General features: G+C 38.5%; 1 protein-coding gene across 1 annotated transcript in view; it reads right to left on the bottom strand.

Moving 5' to 3' along the window:
• The window catches only part of PREX2 (phosphatidylinositol-3,4,5-trisphosphate dependent Rac exchange factor 2), a 272,900-nt gene that overhangs the window by 157,323 nt on the left and 88,461 nt on the right, over positions 1-27,116 (bottom strand). Inside the window, exons 7-10 of the mRNA XM_040625832.1 lie at positions 21,308-21,441; positions 16,349-16,452; positions 7,871-8,020; positions 4,228-4,372 (exon numbers count right to left, since the gene is read on the bottom strand). Coding sequence (XP_040481766.1) covers positions 4,228-4,372; positions 7,871-8,020; positions 16,349-16,452; positions 21,308-21,441 — 533 coding nt within the window. The remainder of the gene's footprint in view (positions 1-4,227; positions 4,373-7,870; positions 8,021-16,348; positions 16,453-21,307; positions 21,442-27,116) is intronic.

Here is a 27,116-nt window from a genome sequence, read left to right as displayed (position 1 = left end):
CCATATATAATAGCTATTCAACTTACTGGGACCTCTAATAAACACAAAGGGAAAAGTTTAGAGTAGTCTTAACTACAAAGAGAATATAACAGATCCTAAAGATAGCTAACAGGCAAAATGTATAGAATAATAATGACTTAACATAAGAGATAGACTGTCCGGAATACGGCTTTCCAGGCACAGAAAACCGGTGTGTTTGAAACTCCAAGAAGGCAAACCAAGAAACCTGCATACCCCATACGGCAGATGGAATTCTAAACATGTCCTTTTGGCCCCTATCAAGAATCCCATTCCTTGGTTTTGTAATCAAATCCTAATCTAGGTAGTGCTACAAATGAAATTTGTATATGTAACTAAAATCCCAAATCAGTTGACCTTAAAATATGTAAATTATTCAAAGGGGCTTGACCCAGTCAGCTGAACACTTCGAAGCAGAGTTTTCTCAGGCTGGTGGCACAAAATAAGAGAAAAATTAAAAGCACAGGAAAGATTCAGCGAACCACTGCTCTTTTTAAAGACAGAGAGGCCATGTAGCAAGGACTGCAGGCAGCTTCGACATGAGAGTGGTCCTGGCCAACAGCCAGCACAGAAACAGGACTTCTTACAATCACAGAGGACTGAATTCTGTCAACAACCTGAACGTGCTTGCAAGTGAATTTTTCCTCAGAGCCTTAAGATAAGGGCCCAGCCGCAGCTCAACCCTTGGTTTTGGCCTTGTGAGACCCTAAGCAGACAGCCCAGTATTGCTTAACCTTTTCTTTCTGACCTATAGAATCATGAGCTAGTGAATGGTTGTTGTTTCAAGGCACTAGGTATGTGGTCATTTATTTTGCAGCAGTATAAAATTAATACACACCAAAAGTTTTACTATACTGTTTCCAAATTTTAAAGTTATTTAGTGGGGCGCATGGGTGGCTCAGTCAGTTAAGTTGTTTTCGGCTCAGGTCATGATCTCGGGGTCCTGGGATCAGTCACGCCTCCAGCTCCCTGCTCAGTAGGGAGTCTGCTTCTCCCTCTCCCTCTGCCCCTCCCCATGCTTGTGCTCCCACTCTCTCTCTCCTCTCAAATAAATAAATAAAACCGTTAAAAATAAATAAATGAATGAATAAATGAATAAATAAAGTTATTTAGTAAATTCATTCTTGTATTTAAACTGTCGTCTGGGGGGCACCTGGATGGCTCAGTCAGTTAAGCGTCTGCCTTTGGCTCAGGTCATGATCCTGGACTCCCAGGATCGAGCCCCACGCTGGGCTCACTGCTCAGTGGGAAGTCTGTTCCCCCCTTTGACCTTCCCCCCTATTGTGCTCTCTCTCTCTCAAATAAATAAATAAAATCTTAAAAAAAAATAAAATAAACTGTCATCCAAAAGGAATACTCCAGCACAAAACCATCCATCAGAACTGTCTACCACTTACATCTGCTGTGGCTGTGAAAGGCCAGGGAGGATGACAGGTCACATCTTTTATCATTTGTGAGGGGTGGGGGAAGGGGGGGAAGAACTCCGGACATCACAGATAAGTAGGATGATGTCTTGTAATGTGGGAGAGCACCAGCTCGGTAGTGATGTTTCTAATGGCCACGTGGTATCATTAAGAGAACACTAAACAGAGAAACATTTTACAATAAAATATTTTATTGTGCTCATGTTATAAAAATCTAACATTTGAACTTTTACATAAAGTAACGGATACATTTTAGAATGGTTTCAATTTTACACAGAGGTCAGAGAAGCCAAGCTATAGAAAGTGCCAGGAAATTACTTTTCCATTTATTTCAAAACCAAAAGCAACACATATGGCTAAAGTCAAATAACCGAGGGACATGGAATTCTAAAAATGGACATCTAGTCTAAAAAGTACATTTTAAGGCAGAAGAAATTGTTAAAATGCTTTTAATTCTTCTATTAAAAAGGAGCCATCCAAAATAAAGAAAATTAAAAAAGAAGTAAAACGTCAATTTTTTCCTCAATGGCACAAAAATAATAAGAATATCAACTCCAGGGATGCCTGGGTGGCTCAGTCAGTTAAGCATCTGCCTTCAGCTCAGGTCATGATCTCAGTGTCATGGGATCAAGTCCTGCATTGGGCTCTGCACTCAGCATGGAGTCTGCTTGTCCCTCTCCCTCTGTTCCTCCCCCCTCTATCTCATTCTCTCTCTCAAATAAATAAATAAAATCTTAAAAAAAAAAAAGAATATCAACTCCACAGTGATGTCACAGGATTAAATGAGCTGATAAATACTGGAAGCTCAGCACAGTGCCTGGCACATTTTGAGCCCTTACTAAATGTCAGTGGTTAACAACTGGGTTTAGCTGGTTGGTATGTAGCTAAAGGATCATTCTCTGTTCTGATGTCAGGAGATTCCTGAATATGCCAAATTAAAATGAGGAAAAGAGCCGGTGGAGGATCCAGGCACACCCTCTGTGGCATTCGAGCAGCACAACTGGACTGTAAGTATTGCTATTAATTAGCAGCATAGGGGAAGAAAAGAGAAGGGGTACGAAAGGAAGGTAATGGGTGGCTTTATTGCTGGAACTACTGAAATCACTAGATCCCATTAACACTCTGCAAAAGGATCGTGATTCAGTCAAAAACAATCTCAAACTTGGGCTGTAACACAGAGCTAGTGTGCTGTTATGGAAAAAGCCACAATGAACACAGCTAAACTTTACTGAGTCTCTCCTGTGTATCAGGCACTCTGGAGAATGCTCACATATCATTGTAACTAACTAGGACTATGGCCATGTAAGATCATGGGGGTAATGAGTTAACAAAACCCCTGCTCCATTAATTGGGAAAACTTGACCCTGGGTCAGCTTTGTAGCTCTGTTTCCCTAGAACCTGACAAAGGCAGGATGTCAGCCATGTTACCAGACAGCATTGCTTATGGTCAAAATGACTGCTGATGGCTAAATGGAATATGAATAAATATTTGGTGAGAAGCTATAACTTGAAGTGTCTCTTATAAGCAGGCATGCCCCTATGGGAATCCTGGAAGTTATGCCCATGAGGTTGTAATAAGAAATAGTATCTTCTTTGCAATACGGGGTTTCTAAGCCAACGTGGGCTCACATCTGCTCTTTCTCTTGCACAAGAGCCGTCGGCTGGGGGCCTACCAATGATAGCAACACCAGCTTGCTGGCAGCTGCGTGGTCTGCCGTGAGGACCGTGCCCATTGAAGGAGGGACCCCATGCTGCCCTGCAGGCCAGGGTTTCCTGGCTTATATTCTTCTAACAGGGTTGGGAGCTGGTATGGCCTATGGTTATTGTGTTATATCTGCATAACTATCGAGAAGATATTCTGGTAGGTATTACAGGTAAGCACTATAATCCTCTTCATGTTTAGAGAGGAAAAAGACAATTAAACTTCCCATCTCTCTCAACTAGCCAGAGGTAGGACCAGATTTGCATGGAGACAGTCTGATTGTGAAGCCTGGGCTTTGAACTACTGCTCCAGTCTTCTGTCATAGAGTTCACACTGGCATTTACTAGCTGTATGAACGTGGGCATGTAAACTCCCTGATCGCTGGTTTCTGGATCTTTAAAAAAAATAAAGATTTTTAACTCTTAAGTATGTATCTGATGATTAGAAATAACGTATAGGGAGAGCCAGCACAGGGCCTGGCTTAAGCAGCAGTACTTGAAGGCAGCTGCCCTTCCTTTTGGCCCTGCAAGCTTCGGCCGGCAGGGCTCCCACGTGCAGCTGTCCGCAGAATCCAGAGGACACACAGTGCATCTATGCTAAAAGCCCAGGCAACCTCCCTGCCTGTTGCTCTGTGCCAGGTCCCTCTTCTTCAGACTCCTCATCGACAGTCCTGCATGCTGAGCCCAGCTGTCAAAGTGCGGGATTAGTCTCGGATTTAGACTGTGTGTCTTACGTTCTCTAGTTCTCTGACTAGTAGGCCCCGTACTCACTCCTTGCTATACCTCATCCCCTCACGGCGAACCCGCCTGCCTGCCAGCCCTGCCTGACCCCAGCGTCTGCTTTGCCCTTGGAACGTAGTACATCTGAAATTGTTGACATCAGGAATGGATGTATAGGTGTCAAGTTTTCCATGATTTCTGGCTCCAGGTCCCACTATGATCCAGGAAATGTTGACAGTAAAGAGATTTTCAAAAATGCCCAGAAGAATATTTTTTTTAAGAAAAATCATTGAAGGAAGGTTAGTTAACACACGACATAGTGAAAATACAAAAGAAATCCATGCACCCAGACTATCGACCTTACCTTCCAAGGAAGCATTTAGGGAATGTGGTCAGTTTTCTTTTTCTGTCTTTGATCAGATTTCCTTGTTTGCACATCATCTTATAGAGTTTCTCACCCTGTTCTGAGATCATTACCCAGGTGTCTTGCTCCATTCCTAATTTTAAACCTATCGAAAATGAAACCAAGGACAGGTAACTGAAAACGTCTCCTCACTCACTCCTGCCTGCAGGAAGCCAACACTGACTGCACGTCGACCGCGTGCAGGGGACTGCAGACACAGAGCTCAGTACCACAGGGCCCTGGTCTTTAAGAACTCAGAGGATACCGGGGAGACAGTCAGGACAGGCTTCCCAGGGCCGTGTGGCACCAGCCGGTGGAGGATCCAGGCACCCTCTCTGTGGCATTCGAGCAGCACCAGTGGACAGGTGGCCCCAAAATCAGCCTTACGGGAGAAGCTGTGACACAATAAACGCATATTCAGAGGCTCTTACCTCTGAGAAATATTAAGAAACGTGTCACAGAAGACCAGTGTTTAAATGCAGAGGGATGAGCAGTATTTCCGGAGAGAGAAAGTGCTCACAAGAGCCTCCGGAGGCGAAGCACACAGGCCCGGGCTCGAGCTGAGAGGACAGGGGCCGCACTGGCGGGTTAGGCCGGGGCCTTGCTCAGCTGCAGGTTCCACGTCCTCCATCTCCGAGGTATTAGGGAAACATGTAAGAGTTTCCACCAGAGGGAGAGGAAAAGCAGGGCAGGACAGGTAAGAAAGTTTTGTTGCTTTGGAAACAAAGCTCAGATGATGGTCTAGGAACAAACTGAACAGGGCAGGCTTTAAAAAGAGGGAGACCAGGGGCACCTAGGTGGCTCAGTAGGCTGAGCGTCTGCCCTCAGCTCAGGTCACGATCCCAGGGTCCTGGGATGGAGCGCCACATCAGGCTCCCTGTTCAGCAGGGAGCCTGCTTCTCCCTCTCCCTCTGCCTTCCACTCCCCCTTCTAATGCTCCCTCTCTCTGTCAAATAAAGAAATAAAATCTTAAAAAAAAAAAAAAAAAAAGAGGGAGACCCTTAGGAGGAAACCTCAAAAATTCTGGTAAGTTCAAGCCCCTGCAGACAATAGTAGGGGCCACCGGTCAGAGAATGAAGCTGAGAAATATCTAAGAAGTGGCAGTGATATGATACAGCAAAGGGTTAAATGTAGGCATTATGGAGAAAAGAGAAATCAGTATGCCTTCCAAGCTTTTGAGGAAAGGCTAACTGGGGAATAGGGGGAAGAAGCATATTTGGAAAAGGGTTTCAGGTAAGGAGTCCAGTACTGTGCAGGCTGACTCTGGACGTTCAGGTAGAGCCTAAGAGTCAGTGGGACGCATGCATATGAAGCTCAGGAGAGAGGACCAGGCAGGACATAGAGATGGAAAAACCGGCAGTGCAGACATGGACATGAATCTGGTGGTAATTGGTAACCCAGGCAAGGATGGATCTGAGAGGGGACCAGTGTCAAAGCTGAAAGCTGGGAAATACCCACAATCAGAGGATGGGACTGACGAACTGTTGCAGAATTACTTGATTTAGGGTGCCTGGGTGGCTCAGTTGGTTAAGCATCTGCCCTTGGCTCAGGTCATGATCTCAGGGTGCTGAGATCAAGTCCCGCACGCGGCTCCCTGCTCAGCAGGGAGCCTGCTTCTCCCTCTGAGCCCCCCCCACCCATGCATGCAAAAATAAATAAATAAAATCTTGAAAAAAATACTTGAATTATTCTTAGTCTTCTATCTACAAAATTTCTTACTAAAATTTTTATTTTTTACAGTGGAGGAGCAATTACCATTTGTCAGTAAGAGAATAATCCATTAAGAATAGAGCCTGTTAACATAAACAAGTTTATAGAATGTGCTTGTCTTCTTGCTTTGATTTCTTTCTCTCTTTCCTTCCTTCCTTCCTTCCTTCCTTCCTTCCTTCCTTCCTCCCTCCCTCCCTCCCTCCCTCCCTCCCTCCCTTCCTTCCTTCCTCACCTTAGGTTTATCTATATGCATAGCCATTCTAAAAAAATAAATAAATAAAGGTTCAACTTAATGAAACATTTATTTTACCTTTTAAATGATTTGCTATGCTATTTGAATTCATTGCAAGATTCAACAAAACTTAAAGAATGAGCTATGTATTCATAATCTTTGTTTTAAATTTTTCTAACTGGCTCTCCATCCAAGATCAATCAAAGGAGTTAAGTACTTGAAAATGCTTTGGAAATTCTCAAACAAATGTGTACTATGAATATTTTAATAGAAGTAGGAGCTTTGTATGTTCTTCAAGGGAAAATTTCTGAAGATGGAAGAAAGGGCTCTTTGTGTTCTGAAATTTCATCGGCAATGAGATATTTTGCTCCTAAATCTCTGGGAAAAAGGAATAAACACTGTCTTGTTCCTTATCAGTTATTTGGTAAAGAAATTAGTAGTAACACAAGCATTTCTATTTCCTAGCTGAATTACAGAAAGGTGCTTAATTGCAGATAAGCTTCACAAAACTGAATATTGCCAGATTAAATACCTTTTGCAAATCTTGCTAAAAACATGAAGCAATTTTGAGCCAGGCCTCCTCATATGAACAAACTTCTTATTGGGTTGCATTATATTCAATGGCCTTGTAACGATTTTAAAATGTTAATGTCCATCCAGAGTGCCATATTCTATAATTAAGATACTAACATATTTGGTGTAGAAATTTTCAGTGTACTATTAAAGTTAATAACGGTTGAAGGCCCTACAGCACTGCACTATACTATTGAAGTTTGTCTCTTACAGGAAAACTCTGTGATGATGCTTTAGAAATGGCAAGCATAAAGTGCAAAGAAAATGGAACACATTTTAAAGCAAATGAAACTATTTGCCATGCACTGAATGTGTGCATGCCTCCCAAATTCATATATTGAAACCGAACACCCAGTGTGGTGGTATTAGGAGGTAATGCGTTTTGGGAGGTTATTAGGTCATGAGGGTGGAGTCCTCATGAATGGGGTTAATGGCCTTATACACAAGACACAGAGCGCTCTCTTGCCCCTCTGCTATGTGAGGACACAGTGAGAAAATGGTCATCTATGAACTGGAAAACTGCTCTCACCAGACACTGAATCGGGGGCGCCTAGCCTCCAGAACGGTGAGCTACAAATTTCTGTTGCTTATAAGCCGCCCAGTCTGCGGTGTTTAGTTAGAACAGCCTCAACAGACTAAGATACTATTTAAAAGATGCGGCTAGCCACAGTATATTATTTTACTAACTACACAATGTTTTTCTTTTCTTTTAGTAATAAAATTACAAGTATTCAAAATGTATTTTAGGGATGCCTGGGTGGCTCAGTCAGTTAAGCATCTGTCTTCAGCTCAGGTCATGATCCCAGGGTCGTGGGATCGAGCCCCACATCGGGCTCCCTGCTCAGTGGGGAGCCTGCTTCTCCCTCTCCCTCTAACTGCCGCTCCCCATGCTTGTGCGTGCTCTCTCTCTGTCAAATAAATAAAATCTTTAAAAAGAAAAGTATTTTATAGCATGAGTCTTATATCACCTGGGAAATTTAAGTGAACATCATATGCCTTTTTACTTTCTCATAACTTCTGCCCATTATCTGCTTTCTCGCTAAGTTAGAATCTTTACAAGGTATAGTAGTGCCCAATTCATACACCCACCTTTTCGCCGTTCTCTTTCTTTCAAAATAGCTTCAAACCATTCATGTTTCTCTTCAGGTGTTTTTGCCATACACACAAACCATTTATTTTTCGCTGTGTTATGTATCTTCCATCCATTGACAACAATGTGTCCACTGCTATGGAAGTCAGCTGGAAATTAATGGGTAAAGGTGAACAACAAATGTAATACATATTATATCAACACAGTGTTCAATTCATAACAGTTTCAAGATCATTGAATTCTTAAAAGTATCTTTGCTTTATGTGTAAATCAAGAACATAAAAACAAAAAATTAAGTGTTTATATATTAAATGCAGTCAGTACTCAGGAATAGAACATTTCTAACTCATAACATTATTATATTACATGAAACTGAACATCTGAACTAATTAACATTCCTTTCCTCTATGTCCAAAAATATCGTTAAAGTTCCTAAAGTAATAAAAGAAGAACTTTTAAAAGAATTTTCATCTCAATCATCAAATATCCAAGGTGTCAGATTCATTTTGTCTTTTTAATATTCTTTTGAAATATTATTCTAGGTTTCAAAAGCAAACTATACCGCCACAGAACAATTCTCAGCTGTTTAATGAGCCACACAATAAGCATGAGAACAAATGAATGGAACATACCAAGAGTACATTTACCAAATCCTCAATAAATGGAAAGGTACAAATGCCAATCCATTATCATTGCTCAGGGTTGAAAATTACGCACTCTTTAAAACCACATCATTCTATATAACTGGCATGAATAGAAACAAAGAAAAAATTTTTGAGTCTGAATTCACATTGTCTTTTTGTAGGCCGCACCATAATTTTGGCTACACTGTCATGCTGGATTTGAAAATGTCAACAGGAAGCCCTCTATGGCACTTTTCTGCCTAGTAGCAGGTAGAGAATAGTGATGTTACTTATATCCAGCCTTTACTGGCATGACAGTCTGCAAAGATTCAAAATGAAAAAACATATGACAAAGGCCTGAGTCAGCACCTGCACCAATTTAAAGTGACACTCTTCATTCATATCCCAGAGAGTCACTAAACAGTAATGGTGGGTAGACAAGAGGTGAGCCACAAATTGTTAAAGGTAACTTAGAGAATTGACTTTGTGGCACTGTACCTATTTTTTGTTTCTTTATTTTTTCTCAAATGGTCTATTTTATTTGGTGAGTTCTGAGTAGAGGCAGGCACGGCTGGCAGTCATTCTCCCAAAATCTTGTCTGCATTGTCTTTTTAGCTCCAAAATCATCACACAGTATCTATGATCAGATTAATTATTCCAAAAATGCATTTTCAAGTGATTCCGTTTAGTTGAGGGTCTTTAAAAATTCTAGGTTATGTATGAGCCAGGACAGACTTAGGTATTGGTCAGTTATATATATATATATATGTGTGTGTGTGTGTGTCATAAACCCATTAATAATAACAATTTCTGATAAAATAGGGATTCAAACTAGCAGATTTCCCCCATCAGGAAATTACAGTGTTTTTAAAAGGAATTTTTGTACTTTCCTTCTTACCCTTACATATTTAATTCATATTCATATCTTATATAAAGTAGCAGAACCTAGTAACACATGTCAGATAGGTATCAATGGCATTAGTAAGAAAGTAAAAATTATCAGTTAATAATTATACCATAATGTCTTGTTACCTCCTACAAAAATCACCAACTGAGAAATTATGATAAACTGGTGGGGGGAAAGATCAAATCGTACATGTCTACACACCCTTCTCCCCAAACGTATCACCTTATAGAGCCAGTATCGCAAACAAGCATAAGTTTTTCAGACTCTCCCCAATTCCACAATCAGACCAAGGTTAGCTGAGTGAACCCAGCACTGCAGCTTAAAAGACCCCACATTCCCACCAGTGTTATTCCCCTTTTAATCATACTCCAGGTAAAGAAAATCGCAAGAACCACACAAAACCTGCAGTAATAAAATACTGGACTTACTTTAAAATGAACATAATGTATTCTTCCCATAGAACACCGAGGAACACAAGTTCACATGCTAGGCTGATGCTTCTGACCCTGCACACCATATGCTCTGGGCCAGCCACCCTGTAACCTGGGTCTTCCTTCCTTCCCTCCCTGGATTATTTGAGCCTGGCATTGCTCTCTCCACACCCTGCTGACTCTTCTTCAACATATTTCATCAGGCCATTCCTTACTTCAAAAGTCTTTGGTAGCTCACCACTGAATCAAGTGTAAACATGGAAGCCTGCTTTAGTGCTTCTCCCTAAACTGACCTCACCCTATCTAACAAAGCCATTTGCCACTGGGTTTTGGTGTGGCCCTGCCACTCTTCGCGGCTTTCCTCCTTACGCTGTGAATACTTAACTGCTCTCCAGGCTGACGCTCTCGTATAGCTACCCAGCTCTGCTCTCAGCCTCAGCAACTCTTTCTTCTCTTTAACGTGCACCCAGATCTTTCAAGAAGCCTTGCCTAAGCATTACAACCTGTGCATTCAAACTTCCCTTGGAAAATGTGTGCTTAAACTCAGAACCAGACAAGTCGGAATGAGATTGCATATGGCCACAGCTTCATGCAGAGAAAGCAAGATTGCTAACTGTAAAATCTGCCAAGCCAAATAATAGGTTAATTGCTGTACCATTATAATATTTTGAAAGAACAGCTTATGTCACCTAATAATTTTAAATGAAAGGATAGGGGTGCCTGGATGGCTCAGTCTGGCAGGTGTCTGCCTTCAGCTCAGGTCATGATCCCGGAGTCCCGGGACAGAGCCCTGCATCTGGCTCTCTGCTCAGCAGGGAGTCTGCTTCTCCTTCTGCCCCTCACTGTGCTCGTGCTCTCTCGCTCACTCTCTCTTGCTTTCTCAAATAGATAAAATCTTTTAAAATAAATAAATAAATAAAACGAAAGGATAATCTTCCTTTTTAAAGGTTATGTGCTAGCCACTTTCTACCACTAATTTTAAAAATCGTTAATTTTAAACATATGTACAAACATGTATGTGTATATACATACAACAGGCCTCAAACTGTATAAATATCACAATGATATCAGTTACCAAATTATCAATGTTCTACAAAATAAGCTACTGATTCTCGTTTGTTTTAAAATGAGAATTACTTATATATATATGGCTTCCTAATTTCAATCATGGCACATTTGTCAATAACTTCATTCCAAAAAATAAATTTGAATTCAACTTATTTATTAAGAACAGCCACATAAAGATCATGGAAGGGGTGCCTGGGTGACTCAATCAGTTAAGCATCTGTCTTCAGCTCAGGTCATGATCCCAGGGTCCTGGGATCCAGCCCCATGAGCCCATGTCAGGCTCCCAGCTCAGTAGGGAGTCTGTTTCTCCCTCTGCTCCTCCCCTGCCATGCTCTCTCATAAATGAAATCTTAAAATAATAATAATAATAATAATAATAATAATAATAATAATAATGGAAAAGACCAACAGCGCTTTTCCTGGGTAGAAATTTAAAAATATTTTTTAATGAAAGAATAATTTGTTAATGGAAAATGCGGGAATTTGCAAGATTCAATGGAACTAAAATATAATTCTATAGGAAATGTTAAAAAGGAATGGAATTAAAATTGCCATTCATTAAGTGCAGACTATCCAAATTCAACAGTCTCTAGGCACTGACGTTTTTTCCGAAAAAAGAAAAATCCAAGGGGCAGCCCTGAACAACTCACTAATTACTTTGAAGCTATACAGTTTGCAAATTCCTCACTCTTAATTCAGCATAGTTTTACATAATGAGATGGAGTTTTTCTAAAACTGATACTACTATAACTCTCGGTGGAAATGCGGGTATCCTTTCAGTAGTGTGAGTTTTAATGAGATGGAAGCTAGCCAAGTACCAGATACTCAGGCTAGGAAACAGAAGAAACTGCCAGAAAATATTATTCAAAACATCAAGAAACTGATGTCTAAACAATGTGTTTAACCCTTATTCTGGTGATCAACAGTGTGAATGAATAAATTATTCTAAGAGAAATTTTAATAATTACAATTTACTCACATTATGAATAGTTAAAGCTGAAAAAATTACTTTTTGGAATAAATCTTTGATTTTATCAAGTAATAGAAGAAAATCTTCTGGCGTCCAAAATAGCATTTGACATTATTTATAGCAAAATATTAAAAAAAAAAGATTCTAACTGATTTTTCCTTTTAAAACTAGAAGTAGCTCCCTTGACCTTTTTTAAGTGCCCAAGAACACTCCTTTAAATTAATAACATATTGAAAATTTTAGTGTGTCAGGAAGGAACTAATATACAATTGGTAGTCTTTTCAACATTGTAAAGTTATGCTACTTTTTAATTCAGAATGTATTCAATTTAGCTTGTATAACACGACTATGATTGTTAAGGTAACTATGGTTTATTCATTTTATTGACTATTAAGTAACAGTAAGTACTATGTTATGTGGTGATAAGACATGAAGATAAAGATGACTATAATTCAGATAATGATTCTATTTAATTGAAAAAAGGATACAAAATTATACAGTTCATGTTTTTAAGCATTTTTTAAAATCTGTGCATAAAAGGAAAATTAAAGGAAATATTTTTAAATTCTCATTCATTTCTCTTTAGATGATGAAATTATCTAGTATTTTCAACTTATTTCTGTTATTTCCAATTTTCTCTAAAAAGCAAAATTTAATTTTAAAAAAAGACCCAATGTGTTCAATATCTTTAAATGGTTTCAAATATTTGTATTGAAAATGACAGCTGAAATCTTTCTTTTAAAAAATCTATTCACTCCAAAGAACACCTTAAAGAATAAAATACTTCCATCTCATTCAATTCAAATTCGACAATTGTGTTGCAATTTGTGGTTTGCCCAACACTGAACTACAGATCACATTTTCTAAAGGTCACCATTTTTCCCTCTGTCCAACTACACAAATAAACTTGTAAGAGAGAATACAAATGATCTGTTGCTACTTTCTGAATGAATTTCTGAGCATATACTATGAAAATTACCAAGAAAGTTAGTTGCAGAAAGTTCAACAGCTTTCCTACTTAGGTCTTGAGCTGGATACTTTTTATGCATCATATTCAAGCTAATATCTCAGAAAGAATCTTGAAAGAAGAATTAAATTAGAATTCACCAAAACAAGAGTTGGTTCTAGAGAATGGTGGAATAGAAATCTGGCCACAAACTCAATGGCTACCATCTTCCTTGAACATAAGAAGTAACGGATAGCATGGATATATTAAAATAAATACACAAGTTTTTACATTTCTGCATGTCATATCATTATCACATTAATTTTTTTGTATTCTGAGATATAACTGATGTAATCCAACTCATTAAACATTATAAATAAAAGTATAATCAGGTTTATTTTTCAAAAGATTTAAATAATTAAACACTGGCTAAAAGCTTAAGTCTCATTCCAAGTTCAATTATTTCTTCTTCAAGTTTTGAGCTAAATCAATATGATCAGTTGTCTGATGGAGTCCCTTACTTAGAAAAGGATTTTACTTATACCTGGATTATACAAAAATACCTAATATTTTGATAATATATTCAAATAGATGGGGGAACATTTAAACTTTTCACCAAAAGTTCTAAGCATGCTTAAAAATATATCTTGATTAATTAATTTGTATTATTCACACCACAATATGGTATAGTCATTGTTTTTGGTTTTGGCAATGAGCAGATGAGCCTGGCAGTATTTGCCATCCTTGTGTAACTCATCCAGGGTCCAACTGTGGGAAGAACTTGGTATATGGGCATTGATCAGCTCTGCTGAGATCTATCAACATCAGAGCTCCCATTCATACAGTATAAAGTAAGAACACTTAAAAACCTGAGCTCATCAAAAAGAAATAGAGATTTTGTGATGGAAATGACCAAGAAAACAAAAAAGGAGAAAGTTGGTGTTAGCACCCAGATTATTTCTTAGAAGAAACAAACCACCAAAGTTAATCTCTACATACTGATGCCTTATCTCTTCACTGTTCTCCAGTTGGTCTCTGTAGATTTAAAACCCATATGGAGCCTCTGTTCCATATTTCTTAAGCCATGACCGTGGGCACCAAGGAAACCTCACTCCAGTCCCAGCTTCATATTAAACAGCTGGGTAAACTGGACAAGTTAGTTCTTCATTGTGGCCTTATTTCCATCATCTGAAATGTTAACAGGGTATATTGGTTGATCTTCAAGATCCTATTCATCTCCAGAAATTCTATTTTTGAGTTTCCAAGTCCTAGCTGAGGATATACACTTCACCTAAAGACCCAGTAGTCACACTTACTGGAAAACTAAATTTTCTTTGCAGGAAGAGAAGGGAAGGTATCCAGCTGCAGCCTCAAATTTCTTTAAGTGACCTGTAGCAAGTATTGGCAGCCAAATTCCTGCAACATGCTGTGTATATATGTTTAAGGAAGAAATAAAGCCTTAACTGGATACTACAAAGTGTAATTAATTTCTTCATCATATTTCAATGAAACCTGAGCCTTGGAAGTTTGTGCCAAGAGGAGTCATCAGACAATTTATAACTAAATATTCTGAAATGTCCTGTCTTCCCCACTAATCCATATCTACCAGGGTCTGAGGGCTTGTTTCCCTAACATCCCTATTCCCCAGGTACCGAGGTCCTGAAGGCTACAATCTTCCCAGCAGTAAAAGAACATTTTCATGGGACTGAATCCAAAGTCCATTTCCATCACCCCACACAGGCTCTCCCTCCCCTACATCTGACACAGACATGTTGAAGATGGTATTCTATGCCCATGCCTCTGAAGGCCCTTTGCTCTTAGATTTCTTATCTAGTGCCCCAGTTTCCCAAAACATAGGAATCATTATCAAATTCATCAAATCATTATCAAATTCACTTAGATTACCAGTGCTAATGGTGCAAATGTGGGCGACCACACCATCTGGGGGAGAGGGAAGGAAGTGAGACACAGGAGCTGTGTGCCCATACAAAGGCATAAGAAAGGAAGACAACAGAGAGAAGGCTAAAGCAAAGGGGACAGGTGGTTCCAGCAGGGGAGACAGGGCCAAGAAGGAACAGAGTGGACAGAGTGGTGCGCCTTCCTCTGCCTTACTTCCACCCACCTCACGCACAACAGGGGCTTTTGGATATTCTCTTGAGCAATCGGGTCACATGTCATATGTAGACAAACAACATTCCTAAATATCACTAGTCTCCTCTCAGAGCATTAAAACGAATTAAAATGCCACCTTATAAAAAAATAGTGTGCACTTCCTGACACATGGAAAGATAGACTACTAGGTCCCACATGTAAGCACGTGAGTATTTGCAACTGTATTATAGCCTGCAGCACAGAAAGGGATTTTCAGCTGTGCCAGGAGTCAGACAGCTCCACACCTCCATCCCTCCCCTAGTCCACGAGGAACCTCTACACAAGAGGAGTTGGTTCCCACGAGAGTACACCTGAGTTTTGCTCATTGTGCATCTTTTCCCTTTACCTGCAGCAAGCATCCTTCACTATTTATGTTCTGGACGATGTCTTAGGATGCTAACAATGGGTTAGAGAAATGGTACACAGGTGAGCATCTGAAAATTTGTGCCCCTGCAGATGATAAACATTCTTCTCCCCTCTGGGACTAAGAGATGGCAACAAAGGTATGTAGTAGCAAGGAGCCGATCTGTGCCTCAATCCCATGTTTAAATGGGGTATTATAAAGGCATTTCTCTATATGGGAATTAAAGTCACTTAGCAACAATTAATGTATTTTACTTCATCTTGTCTTTTCTCCTACAAGCATAGCTTTGAAAATCTAATTAAAATCATTGGGGGAAACAATGTGATCCAATTTACTAACCATTCCTTTTATAGACTAGTATGTCATCATATTACTTAATATGACCCATTTATTTTTTTCAAATAGAAAATAACTTACTTAACCTCATTTTATTTAATGTTTGTGACCGATTGCAATTTGATAAACTTACTTGTCAAAGTCTGTACCTTCAAATCTGCAGTGCAAAAATGCACTATCTTTAAGTAATAAAGTACTTAAAATTTGCACTTAAAATACACAAAACACCCTTCCTCTGTAAGCAAATCAAAGACATGTTTATATGCATACTGGCTGTATAGCTAAAACCAATTTAGAGTTTTCTGTATTCTACAGTGAATATATTACATGAAAAAAATCAAATATATCCATATGAAACATAGTATAACTTGAAGAAAATAAATTCATTCCTTACTTTCTGCACTCACGCTGGCAATACCAGGAGCCGTGAGTGTGTACATCACTCCTACTCAGCTATTTCTTTGTATCTCTGTGTTGAATGCTAGTGTGTTTTGGCCAAATATAATTTTCTACCTTGCCAGTAGTTCTGTTTTCCCTTATCTTGCCTTTCTCCTCCAGCTGCTCTACCTAAGAAAGAATTTCTAAGCTCTAATGTGCCGCAAATGAATTATTCATGTGGGAAGTCTGTCTTATGAGGGAGTTCACTATTGGTATTTCGTTTTAAAACTGATAATTACCTACCTGTGCCATCATCCACATTCTCCACTTCCATCACCTCTGTATTGATCCGGCCACGAAAAAGGTACCGATGTCCATCCGTAGATGCCTTGCTGTTCTTCAACCGTCTAGTAATGGAATGAAATCACAAACACTTTCTTATTAAACTTAATAAAAAAAAACAGTGTTGAAGCAATATGATGTAAGCTATTCTTTGAAAAAAACAAAAAAGACACCAATGCAATCAATGATATCAACTGTTAGGCTCTTGGTGTTTTTTACTTGTGTCCTCCCATTCATAACAGCACTGGTTGCTTCACAAGATGAGCTTATGTACTAGCTTTTGTAAACAAATGGAAGCTTTGGACTAAGAACAATATAAAATTGGGTGGGTAAATACGTGCTTTTGCTCAATTCAGAACATCAAAGGCACCGAATCAAAGTCTGACACGCACTAAAAAGTAAGTTATTTTAAACTTTCATTTGATTTCTTGCACTTTCATTTCTCATTTTTTCAGTAACTAGCTGGCAATTTCCATTTTTTTCAAGCTCTGGTAAAATTCAGTTAGTATACTTATGATCCCTCTGCAAAGAAACTGTGCTGGAAATTCTTAAATTGAGTGCTATCCAGCTGAAAATATTTTTCCTATATTGTTTCTATGATATGAGACCTATATACTTGTTGAATAAGTCTCTCAATACATTTATAATCCTTTATAAGGGTCTTATTTATTTTTAAAATAGTCAAAAACATTCCAAAATTTTGTGTGTTGTGTCTAGTACTGGTCTTTCATCTTAAAAAGTATGAAACACAAAGCTAAAATATCCAGGTTTATAGATGAACATTTGTAATAATGAATTATGTGGTTAAGTGTGTTTGTAGTTGAATCACTGAACATTCAAGGACAGATTATTTTAAAAACAGTTTTTTTTAATTAAAGAGGAAAGAATCTAATAAATGATTCAGGAGGATTCAAGAAGACCTAATCACTCAAAAGATTTCAATTAACATGAACTATTCCTTTTGACTCATTGACAAAAGTCTGGCTAATAACTTAATATACTGAAATAAGTATTCGTTTATTGTGTTGTACAGACACATCTGGCAAAAGTGAAGTTCACCAACTTCAGTGTCCCTCTCCTCCTCTCCCCTGCAGTTAGATATCAGCCCTGGAGCAGGAGAGGCAGGTGCAGGGAGGGGTCACAAGGTGCTGTCCCAGTCCCTGAGTTCCTTCCTTGAAAGAGAGTATATATTCCTGGCTTATCTGTCTAAAGCTTCACCAAAACATAGAGTCCTTTATTCCTACTAAAGGAAACTAATTAAATAGATTAATTAACCTGATTTAGGGTTTGTCAGCCCCAGGCCTTCACCATCTTGCACGCCTATGTTCATTATGAAAGTGACCTCTAAATGTCCTTTGCTAATAACCTTAAATAAATGCTACCAATTAGGGATTCAGGCCATATAGTATGCAAGTTGGCATTATAGCCAGCCAAGTATACAGAAGAATGCAGAGCAGACTAAATGTAGGTAGCTGCATATTCTCCCAGGTAGGCCACAGTATTATGGTGTCTTGCAAAAGAGAATTTTTTCTAAGTTGATACATCATACTTCAATCATTTTTTTTTAAAAGCTTAATATCCTTGATAACAGTTTTAGTCATAGGCAAAGAATCATGGCATGAAATCTGTCACTGGGTCTTATTTTCCAAAATATTAATTTTCTTTGTGATCTCGTTGTGAGTTCTCTATAGGCTTTTATATTTCTCTTGACCTCTAGATAATAACACTCAATATGAAATTCCGGCAAATGTCTGATCAATATTGTAACACTTAGCTTAAAAAGAGAGATCTTTGGTCCCTTCAGAACAGGGTATATAGACTGAAAAGCCTATGCTTTGAAAATAATTCTGCTGTATATTGTAATGTCGAATATTTGCATATCCCGATTCTATGATTTCCCTCCTAATTATGTGTTTTAGTGGTCATCAGGATACACGTTGCAGGAATGTTCATAATAGCAGAAAAACTAAAACAAACAAATAAACAAAAAACTAAAGTCCATTGATGAGAGAATGAAGAATTACATTCTTATCAATTTAATTGTGATAATATTCAACCAGTGGAATATTATGCAACAGTTAAATGAATAAATCTATTCTTATACATATGGATACATAGTTTATAAACTATATTGTATACAAAATATAAATTGCAGAGGACAAAATATATTATGATATTATCTTACAAAGCTCATTAACAAGCCAAACTGAGCCATATCATGTTTTATGTATCAAATATTATACAACACATTATTTTATTTAAATACTAATTTCTCCTAAGATTAATAGCATTAGAAATATACAGAGCTGAGATGTCTAATGAGCACTTCTGTCTTTTGTGAATGGAACTCTAGAATTAAATTCATCAAGTCCCTGGGTTGTGCAATTAAAATATTATGGAAATTTGGAAAAGGTTCAATTTACTCATACTTACTAAATGATCTTTAGAGCTTCACTAGTACTTGGTAAAGGGGATGAAGTATTCTAAAATGAAGGGAATAGATGGTATACTCACACTACTCCAATTCAAGAAGGGAACAGACAATAAGATTTATTCAGTAATTTCCATTTCTAGTCACTATGTAGTTTGTCCATATTATACATACATTAAGTATATTTGCTCAAAAACTGTAGGATTTAAGGGGCGCCTGGGTGGTTCAGTCAGTTAAGTGTCCGACTCTTGATTTTGGCTCAGGTCGTGATCTCAGGGTCCTGGGATCAAGCCCCACCTCAGGCTCCAAGCTAAGCTGGAAGTCTGCTTCTCTCTCCCTCTCTCTTTGTCCCTCCCCCGACTCATTCACACACCTCTCTTTCTCTAAAAATAAATAAATAAATCTTAAACAACAACAACCACAACAACAACGTCATGATTTTAATATTACAAAATCTTTCCTGGTGTTTACCTATTTAACAATGACAGCCGTAAAAATAAATGATATCATTGTACACGGCTAATTTTGCAAAAACTTTGGACTTGAAGGCAGGCATATATATAAATAAGTATGAGATCAATTGTAATTTAAAAAAAAAAAGATCTCATTCTCAAGTGGATGCCTTTAATAACTGCACTTAGATGGATGTGTTATTGACTCCGTGGGGGAAATCCTTTCACGATGTGTATCAAATCATCATGTTGTACAACTAAAATGTCTTACAATGTTATTTGTCAACTAGTCCTCAATAAAGCTGGAAAAAAACAATTGTACCTAAACAACTTGAATCACATTACAATTTTTAAGGAGTTATACACAAGTAACATTAACAGCTTTTTCTACATCTTCCTAAAACCTATTTTTATTAATCCTGATCTTGCTACAAAACACAAAATCTACAAGAGCATACTAAAAAAAATAAACATCTTCATTTTCATATGTGGTAAAAAACATCTTTTTTTTAAAAAAAGCTCATTAAGGCAGAGATTAACAACAAGTATCTTTTTTTAAAGATTTATTGTTTATTCGTTTTAGAGAGAGAGAGAAAGTGCGTGTGAATGGGAAGGGGCAGAGGGAGACAGAGAAACTTAAACAGACTCCACGCTGAGTGCAGAGCCTGATGTGGGGCTCAATCTCACAACCCTGAGATCACAACCTGAGTCAAAACGAAGAGTCGACACTTAACCAACTGAGACACCAGGCGACCCACAACTATCTTTTGACTTTAATACTAACCTGTTCCCTTTCATCAAGGCACATGGGCTGTTCGATGCTTTCTCAGTTAGTGTCATTGTATTTTCACACTAATGTCTCATGTGAGGGAATTCTGATACTAAAATCCAAGAGGCATAACTCCCATGTCACTAACGTAGCTGCCAACTTTCAGAGAACTTGCTCTGGGCATCTTGTTCATTGACTTAGGAAATTCCATTTCAAGAGATGAAGAATGACGTTCTCTTAATCTTGCCTCATAAATCAGTCAGTTTTGAGTTTCTCATTCTCACTTTACCAGAAAATCTTTGGCTATAGTTTCCTAATTTCTGAGTCTAGAATAAACCACTCACTCAAACCCTGCATTCTCAACCCATCTGTTTTACCTTTATATTTCATGAAGACTTTTAGTACCATTTCACTGAAACTATGTATCCTAGATATGATTAGGAAGAAGCATATAAAGGCTCAGGAAATTTCCCAATTAAGTGCAACTTTACTATTTTGCTTAATCAACCTCCAAATATTTTGCCAAGAGTTCAAGAAAACATCCTGTAAGTACCTTCTGAAGAAAAAATTATACCCATGCTTTAAAACAAATCACATTACATTGATAACACTGCTACATAAAATTATTTAAACTAATGATGGCTAAGCTATCCAAGGAACCTGTTTGGGTTTCATTCATTCATTTACTTACTTACTAATTTATTCTCTTATTCAACCTTTGGAGTGTCTATTACATGGCAGGCCCAGTCTCTGGGGAAATAGCACAGAATAACTAACAAGACCACTGTCCTCATGGACCAATCCAGTAAAGGTGGCAACAAATAAATAAATAATGAAGAAAATATTAGTATGAATTTTTTAGATATTGATAGAAAATGGCTGGGAGGCTACACTAGATGGGGTGAAAATATTTCCAAGGAAGAGGAGGAAATGACTGGAACAGCACTGGGAAACATGGAAGACACACCCACCTTTCCTACAGGACCTGAGGCATGTGGTTTAGCAACACAAAAATTTTTTTTTTCCTCCAGAAGGTTCCTGAGGAGGTAGTGTTATTGAATGATAGTCACATTTCAGTCAGGTTTTACAAGAAGGTAAAGAGAACAATCAGAGAACAGGCTAAGAGTATGTGAAATTAACTGAGGAGATCCTGAGTTCTCAGGAGCATAGGGGAAAAGGTTGAAACTGTGAGACTGATAATTTTTTTTATTAAAATTTTTTTGAGTTTAATAAGCAATTTCTGAAGTATTACCTGTTTATCACCTTACCTGTGTTTCCTTTTGCAATACACCAGAAGATTATCAAAAAGGAAAAACACCCGTTCTTGAATATTTCCAGAAGAAATTTTCAATAAGACGCCACACATTAGCATCTCAGTGCAGGTGTCGGTGATGTTGGATCCCTAGGTCAGAAAAAAATGGAGATAGTGTCTGATGACTTAACAGAAACTTTTATGTATAATTCTTTTTCTCCTTAGAAGTCTGTTTGTTTTTATTTCGAGATACAATATATGGACAGATTAAAAGTTCAAACATCATAAATATTTATACACTGGATGGAGGTCTCCTTCTCTCCCAGACTCTCCTGGTCAGTCTCAGCAGATACAACTGCGGGTAAGAGATTCTGTGTCTCCTTTTAGCTCTCGTACACATGCATGCATACATAAGCACGGATGATACATGTTACCTATGTTCTTTTAAAAGGAGATGATTTCAAACATGCATAACATTCATGTCCCTAAAACTCCTCTCCTCCTCCTCTCATTCCCTGGTGTGGGAAAAGAGCTCCGTGGATACATCACAAAGTACACAAAATTCTCTAAATTTTTAGCAGGTCTCAATTTATATCTCCACTCCTGGGAGGGAGAGGAAGGAAAAAAGAAGAAATTAAAGGAAAAAAATTATTTAAAGAGAGCAACCATCCACAGAGCCTTTTACCCAACTTAAAAGTTAGCACAGGCACACTCAGTCATTAAATGAGCCCTCACTGCGTGCACACTAAGGTCAGATGATTCGTGACAGAACTGAGTCTTCACACAAGTGCTAACCATTGAGAGGAGCCACAGATGGAAGGAGCCTGAATCATGAACAGACGAAAGCTGCACAATGAAGGAGAGCACAAGCACTGGACTGTTGCGCGAGCGGATCAAAACTAACTAATTTGAGCCATTGTAAATGTGGCAGTCTATTTGTTTCTACAACCTAAACTATCACAACTGAGTTAGACAAAAAGAAAAAAAGAAGTTTCCAGTACTTAGCTGCTAAGCATGCTCTGCAGGAATACTTCTGTTTTCAATATGTCTGCTCTCTTCAAATCCGGGGATAAGTTTCTGGTTCTTTTTAAATGTAATGCTCTTATTCTTATTTTTGATAATTAAAAAACAGACCATTAGGGACGCCTGGGTGGCTCAGTTGTTAAGCGTCTGCCTTCGGCTCAGGGTGTGATCCCAGCGTTCTGGGATCAAGCCCCACATCAGGCTCCTCCACTGGGAACCTGCTTCTTCCTCTCCCACTCCCCCTGCTTGTGTTCCCTCTCTCGCTGGCTGTCTCTCTCTCTCGCTGTCAAATAAATAAATAAAATCTTTAAAAAATAAAAAAATAAATAAAAAACAGACCATTAATTTTAAATTTCATATTTCCACAGTAATCATTGATATAATATTTCTGATTGATTATAAAAACTGAAATTACAGTGGCAGTTCATACCTGTCAATAAGAAAATTCCCAAATGGGAAGTTAAGAGAATGTGATTGTGTTGAGTATCTATATTACGCACACATTTTATTTATTTTTTTATTTTTTTATTTTTTACTAACTTTATTTTTTTAAAAGATTTTATTTATCTATCTGTCAGAGAGACAGAGCACAAGCAGGGGGAGCAGCAGGCAGAGGGAGAAGCAGACTCCCCGCTGAGCAGGGAGCCTGATGCAGGACTCAATCCCAGGACCCTGGGATCATGACCTGAGCCAAAAGCAGATGCTTAACCAACTGAGCCACCCAGGCGTCCCTACACACATATTTTATGTTTTTATGTTTAAGTATTTTGTTTTATTAAGTTTTTTTATTTTAATTCCAGGAGAGTTAACATATAGTGTTGTACTAGTTTCAGGTGTACAATATAGTGATTCAGCAATTCCATACCTTCTTCAGTGCTCATCAGAATAAATGCACTCTTAATCCCCTTCACCTCTTTCACCCATCCCCCCACCCACCACCCCTCTGGTGACCATACACTACAAAATATTTTAGATTTATGATATTTCCCTTTCTTTTTTTCTTCATCATAAAGGTGGACATATAACTAGAGATCTATCAAAAATTTACACAATTTCATATCCTTCATCATGTGATAATTAAGTAAAAACTGTCATCAAATATGAATATAAATCCCAATTTCAGTGGCAATGATTTCTTATTTAAACACTATCCCTACTTCAGAAAAAAATTAAGATAGAATAGTATTAAAAATGTAAACAAGGAAACATCACATTGACTCTTGGACAGGAACTTACACGATGTTATGAAAGTGGCTTTATTGATAACAAGTTTACAAAAGGTACAAAGTATTTCACCTTAGACTATTTCTCATAGTAGCCCAAAAAAGTCAAGCAGGAAAACTAACTTGTTATCTTATTAAAGGGTAACTGAAGATGTTATTCTAATTTGCATATTAATCAGTCTCCCAAATAAGTTCCCAATATAAATATAGGTAGGTATTAGTAGATGCACTCCTACTTGACAGAAATCTTTTTTTAAAAGATTTTATTTATTTGAAAGAAAGAAAGAGAGTGAACACGAGTGGGGAGGGGTAGAGGGAGAGGGAGAGGGACAAGTAGACTCCCCACTGAGCAGGGAGACAGACATGGGGCTAGATCCCAGGACCCTGCGATCACGACCTCACCCAAAACCAACTTAATTGACTGAGCCACCCAAGCACCCCCCTACTTGACAGAAATCTTAACCATACATTTTCTGACTTGTTAATGATTATAATCTTTATTAATAAAATAAGAAGAATTTAATGTAAATTTGAGCTAAGTATAGTGGCTAGAGGCCATTTATTCCATCCTCTTACACAGTCTCACAGGAGATATTGTCCAAGCTCTGAAGAACTCATGGGAACTACTGTGTAAAATAGAAAGTAGGTATATTATTCTTGATGATAAAAATAACTGACATCCACACCAAATGTTCCCGTAAATACGGCCAATACAATCTCCCTTTGTAAACTTACCTATTTGGAAAGCTGTATTATAATCAGAAAGAATCCTGACACAAGTAAAAAACTCACAACCAGACAGTTACAGAGGAAAGGGCATGATTCTGACCACCACCATAGTTTCACCACTGACCCTACCCCTGCCTTTTCCCTGTTTTTATCTTCCTGTGACCTGTCTGCATGTTATTTGAATTGCTCTTCCCCATCGAGTTCTTGTTAGTTCATATCTTTTGTCTTGTCAGTGCCACAAAGACTTTCTAATGAAGTCATGCTTCCCAGTTGAGCAAAACCATCTCCAGTCCTGTGAACAGAGTGAACTGAATAGCAGGGCCATGCTAGCTAATGAGCCAAACATTCCTATAGGTCAGGTGTTGGAGAGACTGAGCACTGCCCGTCAGCAGCTGTACCTTTGATTTCTCATAAAAAAGCACATTTTATAGCAGGAAGCTTGCTCAGATGGTAGCATTAGACAAGTCAGAGACATGCCTGGACTGTTAGAGGTGGGCCTTCAACAGAATGTACAGATGGGGCTGGAGTTGCTCATTTATATACCGAGAGGAGGGGGGGGGGAGGAGGAAGGGGGGGAGAATATCTTAGTGAACTAGAATTAGGAATTAGAGCAGTTTGTAAGCAATGAGCTAGCAAAGTCTACCACCTGAACAAGACCATCCAAAATCGGTCTCTCTGTGCGTCTCTCTCCTCTTGCTCTCTCTTTTCTCTGCTTCCACTACAAACAAATCACACTTCTGAATGACTGCTTCGATTCTGTAGCTATGTTCATGCCTTCTAACCAATATAGAAAAGGATAGTAGTACTTAACTTATTTTTTTTAAAGATCTTATTTATTTATTTGACAGAGAGAGACAGTCAGCGAGAGAGGGAACACAAGCAGGGGGAATAGGAGAGGAAGAAGCAGGCTCCCAGTAGAGGAGCCTGATGTGGGGCTCGATCCCAGAATGCTGGGATCACACCCTGAGCTGAAGGCAGACGCTTAACGACTGAGCCACCCAGGCGCCCCAATAGTACTTAACTTAGAGAATTAATAGACAATATATATAAAACTCCCAGCACAATGCCTAGCACAGAAAAGGACTCAATAAAGGCTTGTACAATTGACACTGCTAGCTTTAAAGATGATTTTCTTCTGCAAAGAGACTTCACCTATTTCTGATCTCGTCTGTGGTTCACTCTACATTGATTTTTATGGTTTAACTCTTTGAAGACAGTGTTATTTCTCTGATTCTCCAGTTATTGAGGGTAGACACATCTTGTTGCCTCAGAGAACACTGACTCTCACCCTGACAAAAAAAGCCTTCCGGCCTATTCTTGAACACTTCTGGTAAAATTAAGTTCATTCCCTGTTAAGAAAGGCAATTTCAGGGGCGCCTGGGTGGCACAGCGGTTAAGCATCTGCCTTCAGCTCAGGGCGTGATCCCGGCGTTCTGGGATCGAGCCCCACATCAGGCTCCTCCGCTGGGAGCTGCTTCTTCCTCTCCCACTCCCCCTGCTTGTGTTCCCTCTCTCGCTGGCTGTCTGTCTCTGTCAAATAAATAAATAAGATCTTAAAAAAAAAAAAAAAAAAAGAAGGCTATTTCGTTACTTAGCCACTCTAATTATTAAAAAGATTTTTCTAACTGTAGAGCCAAAATCTACCTCCCTTTCTACTCGCTGAATCTACTTCTGCCTCCTGGGAGTAGAGGAATACCCTCTTCAGTAGGATAGGCCGGGCCCACCAACATCTGAAAATAGCCAATACATCTCCCTCCTGTCTTCCAAGCTATATAACTAGCATTGCCTTTGACTATTCATCCTATGGCTTGATTTGAGACACCTGCAAGATCCCTGAAGATCTCCTCTGAACTTTCTCCAGTTTGTCAGGGTCTCCCTTACTATGTAACACCTCTAGACGTGAACACTCCCACTCGGATGTGAGCTGGCAAATAAATCATATAGTGATAACATTAGTTCTCCAGTCCCCTACAATACATATCTTGAGATCATAAGATTATAACAGCACATTTATGGCAATCCATAATGTGGATTGCTCCATTCAAAGGGCTCCATTAGTTAAGAAAGCATCCAGGTCATTTTCCCCTATCCTGTACTTAAATAATTTGACTTTTGAAAGATTGAATCTGGATTGGTATCATAGCAAACTCTCAAACCCCTCACTAATATACAAATACATTATGTTTGGTGGCTCAGTCAGTTAAGCATCTGCCTTCAGCTTAGGTCATGATCCCAGGGTCCTGGAATCAAGCCCTGTGTCAGGCTCCCTGCTCAGCAGGGAGGCTGCCTCTCCCTCTCCCCGCCCCTCACTCGTGCTCTCTCTCACTATCTCTCTCTCTCTCAAATAAATAAAAAAAATTTTAAATCTTAAAAAAAATACATTATGTTAAAGTCATTGCCGTAAGTTCCCATGAGCTCCTAGCTCCTGATCAAAACTCAGAATAAGATTAATTGACCTCTGTGAGGTCAAAACTTCTTTTCATAAACAACCCAAAGCATCTGTTTAATAATCTATTAATGAAATTTTGTGGGGTAATGACATCAAGCCCAATCATCTTGTTATGCTTCAAAGTCTATCTCGCAATATAAATGTAACCTCACTCGTATTATATTTTACTAAATCCTACTGAAACATTTCTATCGCTGAGGTGAGATGGCTTTAATATTTCACAGAAAGCTTTAAGAATGAGTACAGTATCTACCTTACCGTCTTCTACCATAGTAATCTACTATCATCACATGAAATCTCTTCAGTGAATAATTAAATAATTCCAGAGGATTCCTTATGCACTTAAAGGAATATGTGTTGAACATACACATTTGTCTAAAAAAACTTCTAAAGAATAGCCT

This window comes from Ursus maritimus, unplaced genomic scaffold (genome assembly GCF_017311325.1).
Source record: "Ursus maritimus isolate PB19 unplaced genomic scaffold, ASM1731132v1 scaffold_9, whole genome shotgun sequence".
Taxonomy (NCBI): domain Eukaryota; kingdom Metazoa; phylum Chordata; class Mammalia; order Carnivora; family Ursidae; genus Ursus; species Ursus maritimus.
Note: the sequence above shows the minus strand (reverse complement) of the source record. Positions and strands in the feature narration are given on the sequence as shown.